The 16,342-nt window shown below is 55.5% G+C and overlaps 1 protein-coding gene across 5 annotated transcripts in view; it reads left to right on the top strand.

Moving 5' to 3' along the window:
- TNRC18 (trinucleotide repeat containing 18) overlaps nt 1-16,342 on the top strand; it is a 56,497-nt gene that overhangs the window by 7,628 nt on the left and 32,527 nt on the right. For all 5 annotated transcript variants that reach the window (XM_068207145.1, XM_068207147.1, XM_068207148.1 and 2 more), the window contains exons 3-5: nt 10,775-10,900; nt 11,304-13,112; nt 16,182-16,284. In XM_068207145.1, coding sequence (XP_068063246.1) covers nt 10,775-10,900; nt 11,304-13,112; nt 16,182-16,284 — 2,038 coding nt within the window. The remainder of the gene's footprint in view (nt 1-10,774; nt 10,901-11,303; nt 13,113-16,181; nt 16,285-16,342) is intronic.

Raw genomic sequence — 16,342 nt, 5'->3', positions numbered from 1 at the left:
TGCTGTTTATTTGCTTTGCTTATTGTTCGCTTCTCCCCAGCTCTTAAACACCAGGGGGACGGCAACCACACAGCCCCTTTAGCTCCGTCCCCGTGGGCGCTGGCTGGGCGACGCGCGGCAGGAGCCCCCGGTACGGCAGCACCGCGGCAGTGACAGTTGGGCTCGCTCCCCACGCCGCCAGGATCAGCTGTTGGGTGCACAATATGCTCCCGTTTTCCTCTCCAGCTGTTGCTGCTGACGGTTATGGGAAGCGAAAGGTAGTTGAGAGTTTGGCAGCGCTAAATCAGGGGAGTGATGGGCAGAAAGGAGGGGCCGAGGGGGGGCTCAGTGTGTCTGAGGCTGGGTTTTGTTTAAATCCAGCCAGACTGAAATAGTGGCAAAAGGATTGAAGTGACCTTGGGAATAAATTTTATTGCTGGCGTAGCAGTGGCCAAAGAGCCATTTTGAGGGAGCTGGATGCAGGCAGGCAAGCCAAACATGGTGGGCTTGGAGCAAGGGAAGGAGCAATATTCCGGAGGGAGTATGTCTTTTTAGAGGAATAACAGAAATTTTAAGGCACTCAGCCCTGTCTCTCTGGAGCTGTATCCCCGGCAACTTCTGCAAAGGTTGCTCCTGCTTCTGCCTCCATACATCTTATCCTGACGCATCCCTGCCAGCAAAGAGCCCTTTTTACCTTCAGTGGTTGGATGTATTGCCCCTGATTCCCTTCATGCCCCCATCCCTTCTCAGCAGAATTCCCTGTGACTTGAATCTGCTTTTAACGCATTTGGTTTAATTGCTTTTAATTAAAAAATAATAAAAAAATATTAACGGTAGTGGCCATTGTGCTGGGGAGGAAGGGTTTTGGAGGGACTGGGCTGTGTGCTGCTCGCAGGCAGTGCCGGTCGCTGTGTGTGGATGAAGCAGCTCCCGTGTTATCGCCAGGCAGTGTGTGTCATCCTGGTGTTTGCATCCTGGTCTGCTGGGCGTGGGGACATCCCACACGCCGTGTCACACACAAGCCACGCGGATAATGCTCCAGCGAGTAGAGATCCGGGCGGGTGAGTAAAGAAGGGTTGCAGGCACCTTGCCGGGGTGCCTGTGGAAGCCTCGGCTCCGCTCGGATGGGCAGGGCACACCGTGCCAGGCTCCTGGAGTGTGCAGCGTGCCGGGGTTTCCCTTTGCAATCCCGGCGCTGCAGCAGGGCTTTCTCCCTAATGAGATTAGTGACACAAAGCAGTAATTCTTCTGCTACTTTTAATGGATGTTCGGGGTTTGTGTGGGATCGGAAATTCCTACTTTCATCAGATGAGCCCTCTCTGTGACTATTTTGTGGACAGATCTTCCTTTCCTCGGCTTCAGGGCTGACAGTCATATTGGCACGAGTGTTTCAGGCTTTCCCCTCCTGTCCCCTGGAGGTGGTGGATTTTATCATACGTCCTGCTTTGAATCTCGCCATCACCCCAAGCTGCTTCCATCTTGTGGAGGACACAAAAGCTTGGTGGCCTTCTTTGGACACACTAAACACAGCTGGGAGGAGGGAGAAGTGCAAAAGTCACTCTTGACCCATTCTTGCAGGTACTCCTTGGTCTCCCTAGGTGACATGTGTAAGCACATACATGCGTGTGTATGTACATATACAGGGCACCCATGCAGTGCCTCACCTGATGGAGGGCTGGCTGTCCCTGCCTGGTGTCATCGATGGAGGCCAGCTTGGCAATTTGTCAAGAGCCCAAGGGCTGTGCTTCAATTTGAATACGGATTTGCATAATTCGTCAGGAATTAAACTGTACTGCCATAATATTTGCCCATGAGTTTATCTCCCATTATCAGCAGTGAGGAGGTGTGGGGTCCTGGGTGCTTTCTGGCTGCAGATGCACCTTTGCTTCATGGTTCAGTGCTTTTTTGGTGCAAAAGAGGTGGCATGGGCCGATGTTCAAGAGAGTGTGGGAAGGGCAGGAGCACCTGGAAGGAGAAAAGGCTGAGTGTGGGGTCGAGAGGAGAGGCTTGGCAGCGGCTGAGCTTTTGAGCCTGGTTTCCTAAGGAAAAGATTGTTACGAGATTGTGATCTGTGTGTGGATCCCTTTCTTCCACGCCTAAGTGGAAGTCCGCCTAAGTGCAGCCCGTCGCTGAATTTTTCCCAGGGTGGTTTCAGTCCCTGCAGATGCTGTTTAAGTCAGTGCTGGGCTTTAGGAGAGGGATGCATTCACTCCTGTGGCACACAGAGCAGTACATGCAGGATGATCCAGCTTCACCGTGCACTTACTGTGTCCTGGCTATGCTGTATCCAAGGGGAATCATGAACCCAGAGCTGATGAATTCATTTGGGTCATTGGCAATGTCCTTGCTGCACCCCTTTTGCAGGGGTGTTTCTCAGAGCTGATCCCCTCTTGCTGCTGGCCCCCTGTGTTGAGCCCAGTGACTGCTGATCACACAGGCAGTGGTGATGTGGTGCCCAGGTCTGATCGTGGGGCTGTGCCTCAGTTTTGCCTTGCAGTGCCACCCACCCCCTTTGCAAAGCACCCCGAGAGGTGCTGAGCCGCAGCAGCCGCTGTGCAGACAAGAGGGTTTAAAATAAGCAGCGGCGGAGGCTGCGTCTCCCGGGCTTTGAGTCATCCTGGCTCGTGCTGACTGTGCCTGGCAGGAGCCTGGGAGGCAAAACAAACCCACATCCAGCTGCCACCTCCCCGCCAGATGTTCGTGGTGGGGTGGCTGGTTGGGTTTCGGTGGTGGATCCAGCAGTGGAGCAGATGGAGCTGCTGTGGGGAGATGCCACCTCTCTGGTGGCTGTGGTGAAACCCTGGTGGAACTGGTGGCCTGGGGCAGTCCCCAGCTTGGGGACTTGCAGTTGGGCCATTGGGAGGAAGGGGTGAGATGAGCAGCCCTGGTCTGGCACTGTGCAGGCCTGGGTTTGCAGGATGGGGGGTGCTGAGGCTCCTTCCAACACCCTTGGCCTTAGGCATGGTGGGACCTTTCTGGCCGTGAGCTGTCACTGTGCTGGACAGGAGGACAGGCAGGGAGGAACCCAGGGGTGATCCTGCTGTCAGCCCCCTCTCACCACCCCACACAGAGGTAAGGCAGCCAGGGCAGTGGGTGTCCATGGCCAGCGATGGGAAGCAGAGGAGAGGGGCAGGCAGGTGGCATTTACCTTTCCATGGGCACCTGGTGTGTGTCCAGGGCTGGTGCTGCCCATCACACAGCGGAGTTTAATTTCTCAATGGGAGGGCAGGGAGATGATGCTGCACAGTCCCATTTAACCTGCTAGTGACCTGATCTTAAGTCATTGTGGCTGAAAATAGACCGTGTTCCCTCCAGGGCACGGCTAATGGTGCTGGGAAAGCTGGGATCTTTCTTTGAAGGCTGATTTAATTGCTGCTGGCAGGCACTTGGTGCAGGTGATTTGGGGACCAGCACCGGTGCCATCCCACAATAACCTCCCCCACGGAGCTCCTGTAGCTCTCCCGGCTCTAACAAGCTCTTTTCTAATGAGGGCACGGACAGTGCCTGGTTAAATATGCGGGCAGGGCTCAGGGAGGGGGGCTCACTTGTTTGTATTGTCTTCTGCACTGAGTTTGGGTGATGAAAAAAAAAAATTGTTTAAAAAATGGGGAGGGTTAAATTTCTGTGCTTAGGAAGGAGGGGGAGCACCTGTGCTAAAAGTGTGCATCCAGTGCCAGGAGCAGAGTCAGCCTTAGGACCCCTGTGCTGGACACCAGTGACTAAAAAATCTTCAACATGATGAAGGATGAACCAGAGCAAAGGCATATTCATACTGTCCTAGAAAATTAGGAGGAATGCAAGACTGCAATCTAGCAGCCAGGTTCTGAAGTCCTGGGGATTCTGCTAATCAGTTGGAGAGTTAAAATTATTATTTTTTCCATTTCCATACAGCATTTTAGTGAATGTGCAGCTGAAGACTTCACCATGTCACTCCTTGCTGTTTAAGGAGAGCTGTGTGGTTGTGTAGTGGGAGCGTGGAGGTTTCAGTGGACCCCTGTTGGGGTGTCAGGTTTAATTATGCCAGTGGAAAAGGAGAGACATCCGACGTGGTGGGGGATTTCAGGCTGGGGGCATGTGGGAGAAGCTTCTGCTGTAGCAGCTGGCAGTGACCCAGGAGCATTGACACTGGTTTGAGTGTCAGGATTAGCGTGGGACCAGATCGCTGCTTCCCAGACCCCGTGTTTCAGGCTGAGTGGACGGGCTGCACATCATGTCAAGGATCCCACTGGGATGGTTTCCATCTTGATCCCTCCAGTGTGAGGAAAGGCCGCCTTCACTTTGCCAGAGTGATTTGTGTCCCCACCGGGTGGCTTCTTTCTGTCCCCATGGAGATGCTGTTAATGGGGAGCTGGTGGGTGACCTTGTGGGGGATCTTCGGAGTGTCCTCCTGGTCTCCTTTTCCTGAGGCATTGGCTTACCTTGGATTACCATTGTTTTGTTGCATGGTGGAAACTAAGTCTCCAGGACATTGGAGCAGAACCAGGCGTGAGCACCAGTCCCTTGAGCCACTTCCCATTTTCTCCTGCTCTGCCATCTCCAGGCTGTTGGGGCTGTTCCAGCTCCTGGGTGAGGAGGTGAGCGGCAGGGCTCAGCCTTAAGATATTTATTTCCATGGAAGCAGGGAACACCCCCAAGCCCTGTGCTCACACCCTGCCTTTCAGTGTCCTGTGGCTGTGGGGGGCTGGTGATCCACCAGTAGGGTGACACGGCAGGAAAATCATGGCATGGCATCGGCACGGGGGGAATGGCTGCGGCAGGGCTGGTCGGAAACCTGGCGCGAGCGCGCAGTGTTCCTGTGCTGACGCAGCTGCAAGCGATAGTAAATATTGAGCAAGAGCCACTTAAAAATAAAGCAGCCTGGACACAGATTCCCACGTGGAATAAAATAAAATTAAAAGAAACAATAGAGAGCTGTGCTGAGCTGGAGGGAGAATTCGCCTTGGCTTTTAAGGTGGTGATTTTTGCAGCTGAAGGAAAGCGGCGCGGCACTGTTCAAGCCAGCAGAGTCTGGGAGTGTGGACCCCCCGCTGGAGGATGCTGTCTCCGAGCTCGCCAGGGCCCTTAGAAGATTAAATGGGGAGTTAAATTGCCCTGGCTGTTCTGGATCCTGGGGATGGGATCGAAGGCTTTCAGGGGATGCAGAGAATTGAGGCTGTAAATTAGTGCTTTGAAGCTACTGCCAGTCCTGTGGCATAGGGTGTAAATATGGCTTTTGGGGTGGTTTTTGGCACGGAGGGTGGTGGATTGTGACAGCAGCTTGTGGCTGCTGGGGACAGGGACCAGCCACCGCTGGAGTCCAGGCACATCTGATCCGGGAGCTTTGGTTTCAGCCCAGCATGTTCAGGGGCTCGTATCGCTGGTGTCTCGTGCATGGCACAGAGTCAAAGCGGCTCCGGTGCCTCGAGTGTCACTGGAGCTGCCCCGGCAGGCAGGGGAGGAGGTGGCAAAGATTTACACTGTCAGCACTCCGGCTCGCAGCTGTTTGCAGCCATAAATGTGTGCATGAGGAATAGCTGCGGCTGTGCCTCACTGAGCTGCACGGGGCAGAGATGGGGAGGTGTATGCTGGAGGGGGAGCCCTGAAAGTCTTTCCTGGGAATCTGCTGCTTCTGCAGGGAGAGGATAAGGGATGCACTGATGGTGGTAAGCACAGGCAGCTGGTGTGGTGTCTGTCCTGCCAGTGATGGGAAGGTACTCGCTGTGCTTGGACCTTCCCTGCCTTCCTCCCCTCCCTCCCTGCCGGGGAGGACGTAAGCGTTTATCCAGCTGTTTGTGGTGTGGACTGTTGTCCCAGTTGGCTGCCTGTGAGGCACTGCGAGCCGGACTGGGGAAGAGGTGATTGTGTTCCTGGCCAAGGGCAACTGCAGCTCCTGCTCTGTGCTGCGCGCAGCAGCCCGCTGAGAACTGGCTGCAGCCGGGCTGCAAATCTCCCTTGAGTACCCAGAGTTCAAAACATCCCATGGAAATAAACCCAAATTCTCGCCGCAGTGTTTCCCAGCCTTGCTGGGCTCAGATAGGAGGGTCCAAGGGGTCAGGCTTTATAGCTAAGGCTTTTCTGTGGCCATAGCCCCTTGCAGAGCACTGCGTGGTGCCAGCCTGAGTCCTGGCAATGTATCCGTCTGTCATGGCCCAGGGAGGATGGGGCGAGATGCTGGCAGTTGGAAATATTTCATAAGTGGCAGAAATGTGTAACGGGCAGATGGGGCTGATGGGGGAGACTTACTTCACTTCTCCCGGCGTGCTGGAGGCTACTGGTCTTCCGGTGCCAGGGCTGTGGCTTCTCAAACAAGGATGGCTCGTGCCCAGGGCTCAGCTTCAGGGTGTGCTTTGCAGCCAGCAGTGCACGTGGCCACCTCTTATCCCACATCAGCCAACAGGGTTGTCCAGCTGTGCTGGACTTGGTAGAAGGTCTTTTCCAACTGGAAAGCTGTCCCAAGGCAAGAGCAAAGGCTTTGTGGATGCTGCTTCTCTCTGGCGTGCTGGTGCTCTTGGTTAGTTTGGAAACATAGAACCAGACAGGGAGAGCGAATTCCCTATTGAGTGGTGTCTCCATGTTGCTCTTTCTTGTTGCCCTTGACCCTTTGTGGGTGTCCAAGTGAGATGTCTCCTCTGTAGCATGTTGGCAGCAAGTGTGGAAGGCAGCATGGAGATGCTGAAGGTGCCAGCCAGTCACCTACAGCTGAGGAGGGGTGGAGCAGCTTTCCCAGTGCTGGCACACACCCGTCTCACCTCAGGCGTGTAGCCTGGCTCATTGGCCAGAGCTATGTCCACGGGGGAGATATGTTCAGTTCCAGCGTATTGCCTTCAGCATGCCCTCCTCCTGTCTGGCTCTTTCACAACCCAGGCTTGACTGACTTATCCAGCTGGGACTGAATTTTAGACTTGAAGTGTGAGGGGCCAAGTTGGAGAAAGCCCCACATGTTTAAAACTCCTGGTGACCAGTGGCAGCCTCCTCTGCTGCAGGCATGGCTGCCCGCCTTCTTCCGCCAGCTCTGCCTGGCGGTCCTTTCTGTCAGCTCCCTCCTCACAGGGACCTTTGGCAACCCCAAGTGCGCTGAGCACGTGGGGTCTGTTTCCCTCCCACTTCCCCCAGCGTGACCTCCGGCCTCCAGACGTTTGGTGTGTGGTTTGTGCGGTCGCTGGTATCTCATCTCCCCATCGGTCACATCCCCTCTCGGTGGTGAGTCACCCGAGGCCCTACCTCTTCCCCCCGAACCCGTGCTGTTTTGGAGAGCTGAGCAAAGATGAAGAAGATGTTTTCAAGTGGGCTGACACATCTGGCCCCGCCAAGTTCCTCTAATAACAGCCCTTAGTGATTTATGTCTCAATTGTGCAAAACAGATATGTTTTATAATCTTGGAGCTGGGAAGGAGGAGGACAGGTGTGCTCATCCACTGCAGCAACTGGAGCATCACAGGGGTTGCATTTTGGCTGCTGGCTATAGGGATAAGGTGGTTTGAGTGATGATCTCTGTGCCCTGAACCCTTTTACCCGCAGAACTGGGCTGCTTTGGATCATATGTGTCCCTGCTGGCATGAGATAAGTGTTGGTGGTGCCTTTCCCAGGCGGTCAGAGGCCGAGCTAATGGGCACACGCATGTGTTTGGCGTGGTGTAACTTGGCAGGGAAGGGGGGGCACAGCCAGTCTGGGCTTGGCAGTGTTGCTACCTTGCACCTCCCTGCCTGTGCTGTGGTGCCAGACCGCCTCTGGGCAAGCACTCGGCTGGAGGAGCGTGGCTCAGCCTGCCCAGACCTGTCGGCATGTCCCTGGGCAAAGCGGATCTTGTGCTGGTTCAGCAAACACTCTGGCCCCAGGCAGATGGAGATGGTTGTGGTTTCCCCTTTTCCCCTCCCTTTCTCCTGGCAGATGCCCATGGTTGGGGTGAGCTGTGCGTTGCTCACTGCGGTAGAATTTCTCCCCTTGGCATTGCTTTCTGGCACAGAGATCCAAGGAGGCAGCGACTCACCCGCGGCCGCCTCCTGCGAGTGCAGCTCCTCAGCGCATAGAGGAGCAGCTTCACCTCCAGGTCCTGCCCAGGGCACTGGGGCAGCAGGTTTTGGGCTCCGTGTGAGTCGTACGCCAGCAGTCTGTCAGCGTGGCTGCTGGAGGGCTGTACGGAGGAAGGGATGTTCTGGCAGTGCCTCGAGGTTGGATTTGCATTGGGTTCATCCTCAGGAAAGCTGAGGTTCAGATTCCTCCTCCCTACTCCAGCTCTGGTTCCTGGCAGGGAACAAGCCAGGTAAATACAGCCTGTGCAGCTGTATTCCCTTGCACTTTGCAAGGGAAAAAACAGTGTTGCTGGTAGAACTGAGACTGGAGTTCAAGTGGCTCTCTGGTTTTGCTGCTGGTCAGCTGCATGATGCACCAAGTCATTGCACCTGCCTGTGCCTCAGTTTCTCCACCTGCAGGGCTTTGGGATGTGCTTTGAGCTCCGTTGCTGCGCTTACGCCTGTCCAAGGAACAGCAATTGTGGGCTTCTGGAAGTTACTGGGAAGAGCTGCGAGGTGTGAGGTGGCTTTGATGGTTGGCTGGTGGCATCAGCTCAGTTCTGCTGCTGTTTCCCAGCTGGCATGGTGACACTGCCCTGCAAGGTTCCCAGCCTGTCCATCTGAACCTGTCCCCAGCTTGGACACTTTGCATTCCCCCTCCTGCTCGTGCAGCTCCGAGCTAAGGCTGGGTCACTGTAGGAGGATGTGATGATGCTGACTGGGGAGGAAGCCCCAGAACATTTGGGGCTGGGACTGAGCCTGTATCATCCCTGGGCAGGATATGATGCCGAAAGCAGGGAGATGCCCTCATAGGACCAGGGATGTAACTGGTACTGAAATGCCTCTTTGAGTATCAGTGACTTAAGCTGTGTGCAGGTGTCTCTGTGCCTGATGGCAGTGCTGGAGTGTGTCCCTTCCCTGGAGCCCTGCAGGTGGCTTCATGTCCTTGCACCACATGCAAGTGGGGACATGCCATGGGCATCTGTGCACTGTGGTATCTGCAGCGTGGGCTGTGTCTCGCCGTGATCCCTGTGCCAGTGTTTCCACCTGCTGGAGCAGCTACAGCTGGGGTCTGGCTGGGAGAAGGGGCTCACATGGGGACGTCTGCGGCCAGAGCCTCCGGGCTGGTGTGGCCTGGAGTGCTCCAGGGGCTTTGCCATGCTGCAGCCATGTGCTCTGCCAGATGGGACTCCGGTTCCCTTGGAAGTGTGTCACTCCTGCTCCAGATGCTGGCTTGTTGCCAGCCCAGTCCTGCCGGAGCGGTGACAGTGACACAGCCGAGGCATATATTGCGTGGAGTGGAGCTGCTCACAGCTAAGCTAAGCTGGGTTCTACCCAGCTCTCTCCAGCTCTGGAATAAGAAAAGGTGTTTGGAAATGCTTCAGTGTGGAGGTTTTGGGGTTACCAAGGAGAGGCCTGAATGTGTGCACAGGCTTAGCGCCTTTGCAGCGCTGTGCTCAGGGCTAAGCAGCAGGTTTTCCCTGCTGGGAACGGGCTCTGTGTTGAAGTGCACGGGCACAGCAGCTCCCCTGGTCCTGCTGCTGGAGGGTTGGCGTGTGCGGGTGACGCCGCTGGGATCTGTCGGGTGATGGATGCGGGCCAGGAGCTGTGCGGAGCCCCGCGTCGGTGAGGCACATATGCCGGGATGCAAACATGTACGCGAAAGAGATCCTGGCTGTCTAAATAATGTGAAATATTGACTAGCTCTCACAGATGGTGCTCCACGTGCAGCTTCGGGGACTGAACTTCTCCGTCTCCCCTTGGGTTTTGGTGTGATGTTGTTTTGAGCCAGTTGGATGCTGGACTCTTGACAAACTTGTTGCCTGGTTGCTTTCAGTGGGGTCGTTGAATCTGGGGGAAGTTGGTTGCTAATGCAGGCTGAGGGTAAGGGAGGAGGGTTGCAGGGGGCTTGACTGGCTCCTTCAGATTCTCCTGATGGCTTTAACTCAGTTTTTAAATTATGGCATGGACTGGGATACTGATTCTGGTGGAGGGTTGGGTTTGTAGTGTTGCGCGGGTGTCGTTTGGTGGCAGTGTTGGAGAGGAATTGCTGCCTGTAGCCAGCAGTGTGTGTTTTTACCACTGTTATGGTGATTGTATTCATTGAGGAAATGCTGATGAGGACGATTTGCATGAGGATGTTGCTGGGGACCCAGTGTCAAGGACATCCAGACCACTGGCAGCAGGGTTGTGAGGATATGCTGCGTGGATGGTTGTCAGTGTCTCCTCTGTTTTGCCTTCCTCTGGGATAAGATGCTGAGTTTGGATATGTGAAACTATGCTTTTTGTGAGCTGCTCTGGAGGATGCTCTCATGTTTTCCCAAAGCCTGTACCCAGTACTAGGCACTTGCAGCAGGAATGAGCTGTGTTGGCAAAGCTGTGCTGGCAAGGAGGTCTTATCGTGGCTCTGGAAGCACGCTGGGGAGTGCTCTCACCCACAGGTTGCTGTACTTGTGATAAAACATCTTATCAGCCAGGTGGTTTGGTCACGGAGCCCTCAGGTGTCAGGCTCTGCTCAGGAAGCAGCATGCTCCATTTGCTGCAGAGTTGGAGCCCCACAGAGGTGCCTGGGTTGAGCTGGGGGACCCACAGTGGGGGTCAGTACCTGAAGTGGGGTCCCTGAGCAGGGGTCCCTGCCCTGGGCTGCGTGTGCTGTGTGTCACCGCCTGCGTCCTCACCACCGCCGCCGCTCCTGGCGTGTGAGGGACCGACAGCCACAACAGTCTGTGCTCCTGCGGCGCTCGTTCCAAGGCAGCGTGCTGCTCGGGATAAAACATGTTTCCCTCTTCTGTTTCCCGTTTTCTGCAGGCTTTTCCCATCTGCCTAACGGTCTCTACCCATCGTACATTCCCCTGAGCCACCTCGAACCTCCCAGTGCCGGCAGTCCGCTCCTGGCCCAGCTGGGACAGCACAGCCTCTTTGAGTCACAGAAAGGTGAGTCTGGGACCCCGTGTGCCCTTCCCATCGGTCACCCCTGGGTACTTACCCTGTCCTTTGGGCTTGTTCGGCTGCTGGTGCTGCTGGATGCTGGAGTGCTGAGGGTGAAGAGCAAGGTGATCAGCTGGGATGTTTCCTGGGCTGAGTGGTACCAAGGTTTTGGATGTGGCTGTCCTGCAGGAAAGCTGGCCAGGTCCCTCCTTGAAGCCCCACTATGCACGAGACAGGGCTGTAGTGCATCCCACATGGAGGAACCTGCTTGGTCTTCTTTGCCCTGGGCATTTTTGTTTAAGACATCCTTGAAATCTGTTCTTTCCTGATTTGCCACCTCTTGCCTGTCTCTGTGTAGGACTGAAGGGGTTGGAAGCTTGTGATAATTTTTGTTGCTTTTACTCTGCAGATGGATTCTACCTGTCCAGCCATGCAGGCCAGTCCGCTTTGCACCCGCAGCCACCCCTCTCAAGGACCGTGGGCAGCCACACGTCGAGCACTTTGCTCCGGGAAAAGGACCTTGGGCAGCTGCACAAGAGCTCGAAAGAAGGCCTGAAAGACCCCGGTGGGAAGGAGCGGGCATGCCGGAGCGATCTGTCCCTGCCCTTTGCCAAGAAGGAGAGCAAGCCGAAGGAGGAGCCCCGACCCCGCAGTGTGGTCGACCTCACACAGGACACCAAGCCCGACAGCGACCGGAAAGTGAGCGTGGTGGAGAAGGCGGTGAAGGTCGGCGAGCGTCTCTCGCCGTTCCTGGCTGAGCACATGCCAAATCGGGGCGCAGGCAGTGGGGAGCCCAAGTCCAAGAACCCGCTGCAGAGCTCTTCCCTCAGCAACTGCAACGGTGGCGGGGACCCCATGCTGAAGGTCCTGGGTGCCGAGCAGGACCGCTGTGCCAAGGATCCCGCTCGGCACGATGAGAACATGAGGCCTTCTGCGCACGCCCACGCGGAGCGGCTGAAGCGGGGGGAGCCCCTCCTGCCCTCTGTGGGCGCTTTGCACATCTCCTGTAGCTGTCCATCCCCACACCCCTCGCAGACGGGGAAGATGACGCCAGCCACAACATTCCCTCCGCAGCCCGTCCATTCCAGCATGTACACCATCTTCCCACCGGCCAAGGAGCTGGGGAGGGAGCACAAAGTAATCGCCCCCACCTTTGTGCCTTCGGTCGAAGCCTATGACGAGAGGAGCGGGCCCATCCAAATCGCCTCCCAGGCCCGTGACAACAAGGGGAAGGACAAGGACCTTGGCAAGGTGGGGGTGCTGCAGTCACCCACGGAGCGGTGCCTTGCAGATGCCTCCCGCACACTCTTGTCCCAGGACTTTTCTTGTCACAGTGATGCCAAAAGGATGGAGGTTCTGAGAGAGAAGGGTTCGGTGATCAGGACGAACTCCATGGCACTGAAGAGGCAGGTCACTTCAGAGCCCTTCCTCAACCGGCCGGGGCTGGGCTCTCCGGAGAGCAGGGAGTTCCTGGCCTCCAAGGATTTGCTGAAGCCGAGTCCGGAGGCAGAGCATCGCCCCTGCGAGCGGGACCGCTTCCAGCGATCCAGCTCCAAAGAAGCAGCAAAGGTCTATGGCACTTTGGACTCTTCCCGGCAGCACCTGGACCATGGTCAGCTGAAACCGCCCGAGCAGAAGTGGAAGCCCTTTGAGATGGGCAACTTTGCCACCACGCAGATGGCGGTGCTGGCCGCGCAGCACAACCACGTCAGCCGGGTGGAGGAGGAAGCCAAGAAGGTCTACCTTGACCCCAGCGGTTTGCCACGGTCCTCGGTGGTGGGCTCGCGGGGCGCCGCAGATGTCCTGCACCCTGCCTCACACGGAGAAGGCTCGGCCATGCAGAGCCTCATCAAGTACAGCGGCAGCTTTGCCAAGGAGACGACGTCCCGGCAGAGCTGCGGCAAGAAGAGCCCCTTTGGGGGTTTGGGCAACGTGAAGTTGGACTCTGCACAGCTGGGAGCCTCCAAGGTGCAGCAGCTGCTGCTGCAGCAGCCTGCAAAGCAGCTGAAGAGGGACCCTGAGAGACCCGAGAGTGCCAAATCCTTCGGCCGTGAGAGCATCGGCTCCCAGGGCGAGGTGGAGGTGAGGCACTTGCCTGTAGGCATTGCTGTGGCTGTGGCCCGGCAGAAGGACAACAGCAGCAGCAGCAGCAGCAGCAGCAAACTGGGGCCCAGCTTGGCAGACCGGGATCGCTCGCTGTCTCTCAGCAGCATCAAAGGTAGGTTCCCTAGGGCTTGTCTCAGGGCTTCCCTGGAGGATCAGTTCCCTGGGAAGAGCAGCCACCCAGTGCAGGCTGTGTGCCATGAACTGAGTTTGGCATCTTCAGCTGCGTTTGCCTCCCTTGCCAGCCAAGGACATGTTGTAAACCGCAGTGGGAAGCAAGACCCCCGTGCAAGAGGCAGTCAGTCCCCTGTCCCCGCTTCCATCCCCTCTGGCCACCTCTGAGGACAATCCTGCTCCATGAGTTTGATCCATTAGCAAAGGGAGTGACAGAGAAACCTCTCAAACCACCTCGGTACTGTTGTTGTAATCTCATGATTTTGATTTAAGCCGTGGTGCTGGCAGGAGTGGGATGGCGCCAGAGCGATTTTGGTTCTCTGCTTGACTTGTATAGCAAGATAACACCCGGGGGCTGCCTGGCACGGGGCTCTGCTGTGCCAAGGAGCGATGCCAAAGCGAGCAGCTGGCGAGCAATGGTCAGCTTCCCAGTTTTAGCCCTTGCCTTCCCCATTTTTCTGCCTTTGCCCCCCTCTCCCAGACTTCAGTGGCAAGAAGCAGTTCCCCTCAGGCAGCAGCCCCTCTTCCCCATTCCCATCGCCTCCCAGTGCCCTCCCCACAGCCGGGAGCCGGCCGAGGACCTCGTGGGCAGCACAGGGAGCTGTTTGTTCAGCCGTTCAATCGTCCCAGACGCTCCCAGCTTGCGTTAAATGTAATTTACTGAGCCGAACTAAAAGGCTGCAAACAAGGGTTGAATTCTGGCAGGCCTCTGGGCTCGTTGCTAAGTGATGCAGTTGGCTTTCAGACAGAAAACAAGACTGCTTTTCTCCTCCTCTCGCCCCCCAAATGCTGCCCCCCCCTTTGTGTGCCAGGAGATATTCGTCTAATAACATTAGCTTGCTTGCGCTGAGTGGACGGTGCTTGAATGTTTAGACCTTTTAAGAAGGAGAAAGCAGGCTTTAGTTGGCTAATCTGTAGTATTTGGCAAGTAAAATGCAAGTATTTAGTACCGGGCATTGGTTGTCAAGGGAACGGACCTAAGCCTTTCCTCCATGCATAACTGATTGAATTTTTCTATGCAGCCCGTGCGTCATGTTCATATATATAGACAGAATGATCATTCACTGTCTGGACAATCATCGTTCTGTCCAGAAAAGGGACTGTCCTGTTGGTGGGATGGAGGCTGGGTGGGAATTTGAGGTCCTTCAGTGTTTGTGTTTGGATGGGGGGGTGGAAAAAAGATGATAAACTCGTCTAGAAATAATGGAGCACAAGGAGTGTAAATGGGAGAGGGAGGAGTGATGATAAAATAACAAAATAACACATTTCTAATGAAAGGCTGGGGGAGGGGGTCTACTCACCTTAGGCCAAGGAAGGAAGGGAGGCTGTGAGCTCTCCAAGGAATTGCTCCATATTGCTGACACCAAAGAGACAGCTGGGCATTGGTTAGGGGAAAGAAATAGGAAAAGGGGCTCCAAAGGGGAAAAACCTGGGCTAGGGTGTGGAAAGGGAATGCTGGCGGAGAGGCAGTGGAAGATGTTTGGGCTCCAGCGGGATTTGGGAGCCCCTGTGCTGTGGTGGTTGGGGAGTAAAAGTGAGCAACAGAGGATGTGTGGGGCATCATTCAGTGAGTCAAGGAGGGGCTGGCTGGGGTTGGCTGGGCTGCACGTGGTGTCCTGGCAGGCTGTGAGGGAGATGTGGTGACCCTGGAACGTCCTTTGGGAGGGAGAGCTGTGTGCCAGGTTTTAAAGCATCTTTGTTTTCTGCCTGGAGCCCGTGAAGAAGCCTTGGGGAAAGGAGCTGGGAGAGATGTTGTCTTTTTCCTGGATTCCTTCTGACAGTAAAAGCTGAGGGAATTGGAGACTTGACAGCAAAAAACCCATGGGCTGTCCAGGTTTGTGGAAATACACACTAGAGCTCTCCTTGAAAAGACTGCCTGTCAGCAGAATAGACTTGATGTTCCGAGATGTTTTCCCATATGCCAAACCATATCCAGACAGGAGAGCGAGGACCCTGGGAAGGGCTGCTGGGGTGCAGTCCTGCGAGGCTGAGTGCTCTCTGCAAGCAGGGCTGGGATTTAGGAGTGGAGTGTATCACCAAAGCATAGTGCAGAGAGGGGCAACAGGGAATTGTGTGAAAAATGAGCATGCAAGAAAGAAGCTAAGGAAAAAACTAGGGAAAAGCAAGCTTAAAATCAGGCAACTGGAGTGAAGATCTTGGATAAAGGGAAGGGTAGCCCCTATACCTGGTGCTGGCAGAGCCAAGCGAGGCTCTGTGCTTGCTCCTGTGAAGGTGCCTCCTAACCTCTCGCAGATGCAGCTGCTACCATGCCAGGCTGTATTTGCAAGAGCTGGGCTGATTGTGGACAAGTGGTTTCTCCAGCCAAACATCCAGCCCCCCTTTTTGGATTCCTGCCCTCATCTGCCATATGTGTCCCTGCCTCGTCAGACCTTTTCTTGTTGCATGTCTCGAGGGGGATGCAGATTCTTGCTAATGGTTGAATTGTAGAGTGGAGCGGGCTGGTTTTGTGAAGGTCTGTATTGTTGGTTCTGCCTGTTGCAGAAGGGCAGGGATTCAAAACATACTCAGTGCTCCTAGACTAATTTACAAGATCAGAAGGTGCTTCAGAAAGTGCAGAGATAAAATCCTTCCCCTCTCTGAGATGTGCTAAGCAGGAATATGTGGTTTGATGCAGGATTTAGCTGCATCTCGGCTCTTGCTGGGATGGGAAGTCTGCCACTCTCTTCCTTTGGTCCTGTTGCTCCCAGGCTGGTGGCTGTGCTGTCCTGGGAGACCAACTTGGCGTGGCAAGTAGTCCCTTGATGTCTTGGAGACATGAACCTCAAAACATATGCACTTGGTTGCTACCAGGAGAATATTGCTTTACTGAGAATATCTTGATCATACAAAGAGCCTTGCGTGGTCTTTCAGGATTTGAACCTGGAACATCCTTGGGGACACTGGTGTTTGGGTATAGTGGCTCTCAGGTACTCTGCTCCATGCCCAGAGGAGAGGGGACAGCTTTCTCCAGGCCATTTCTCCTGTCTGATGGTGCTGGGTTGTCTCTTAGGGCACGGACGCTCCGAAGATGACTGTGGGGACGAGAGGAGCCGCCACCGAGACAGCCACCTCCTGGCAGGGCGCTTGGAGCGGGATCAGGAGAAGCTGCTCAGGTGAGGGTTGGAAGGAGGTGAGATCTTTCCCCATAGTGTCACAAGCTGAGCTCAGGGA

This window comes from Anomalospiza imberbis, chromosome 16 (assembly GCF_031753505.1).
Source record: "Anomalospiza imberbis isolate Cuckoo-Finch-1a 21T00152 chromosome 16, ASM3175350v1, whole genome shotgun sequence".
Classification (NCBI taxonomy): domain Eukaryota; kingdom Metazoa; phylum Chordata; class Aves; order Passeriformes; family Viduidae; genus Anomalospiza; species Anomalospiza imberbis.
This window is presented reverse-complemented; position numbering and strand designations above follow the sequence as displayed.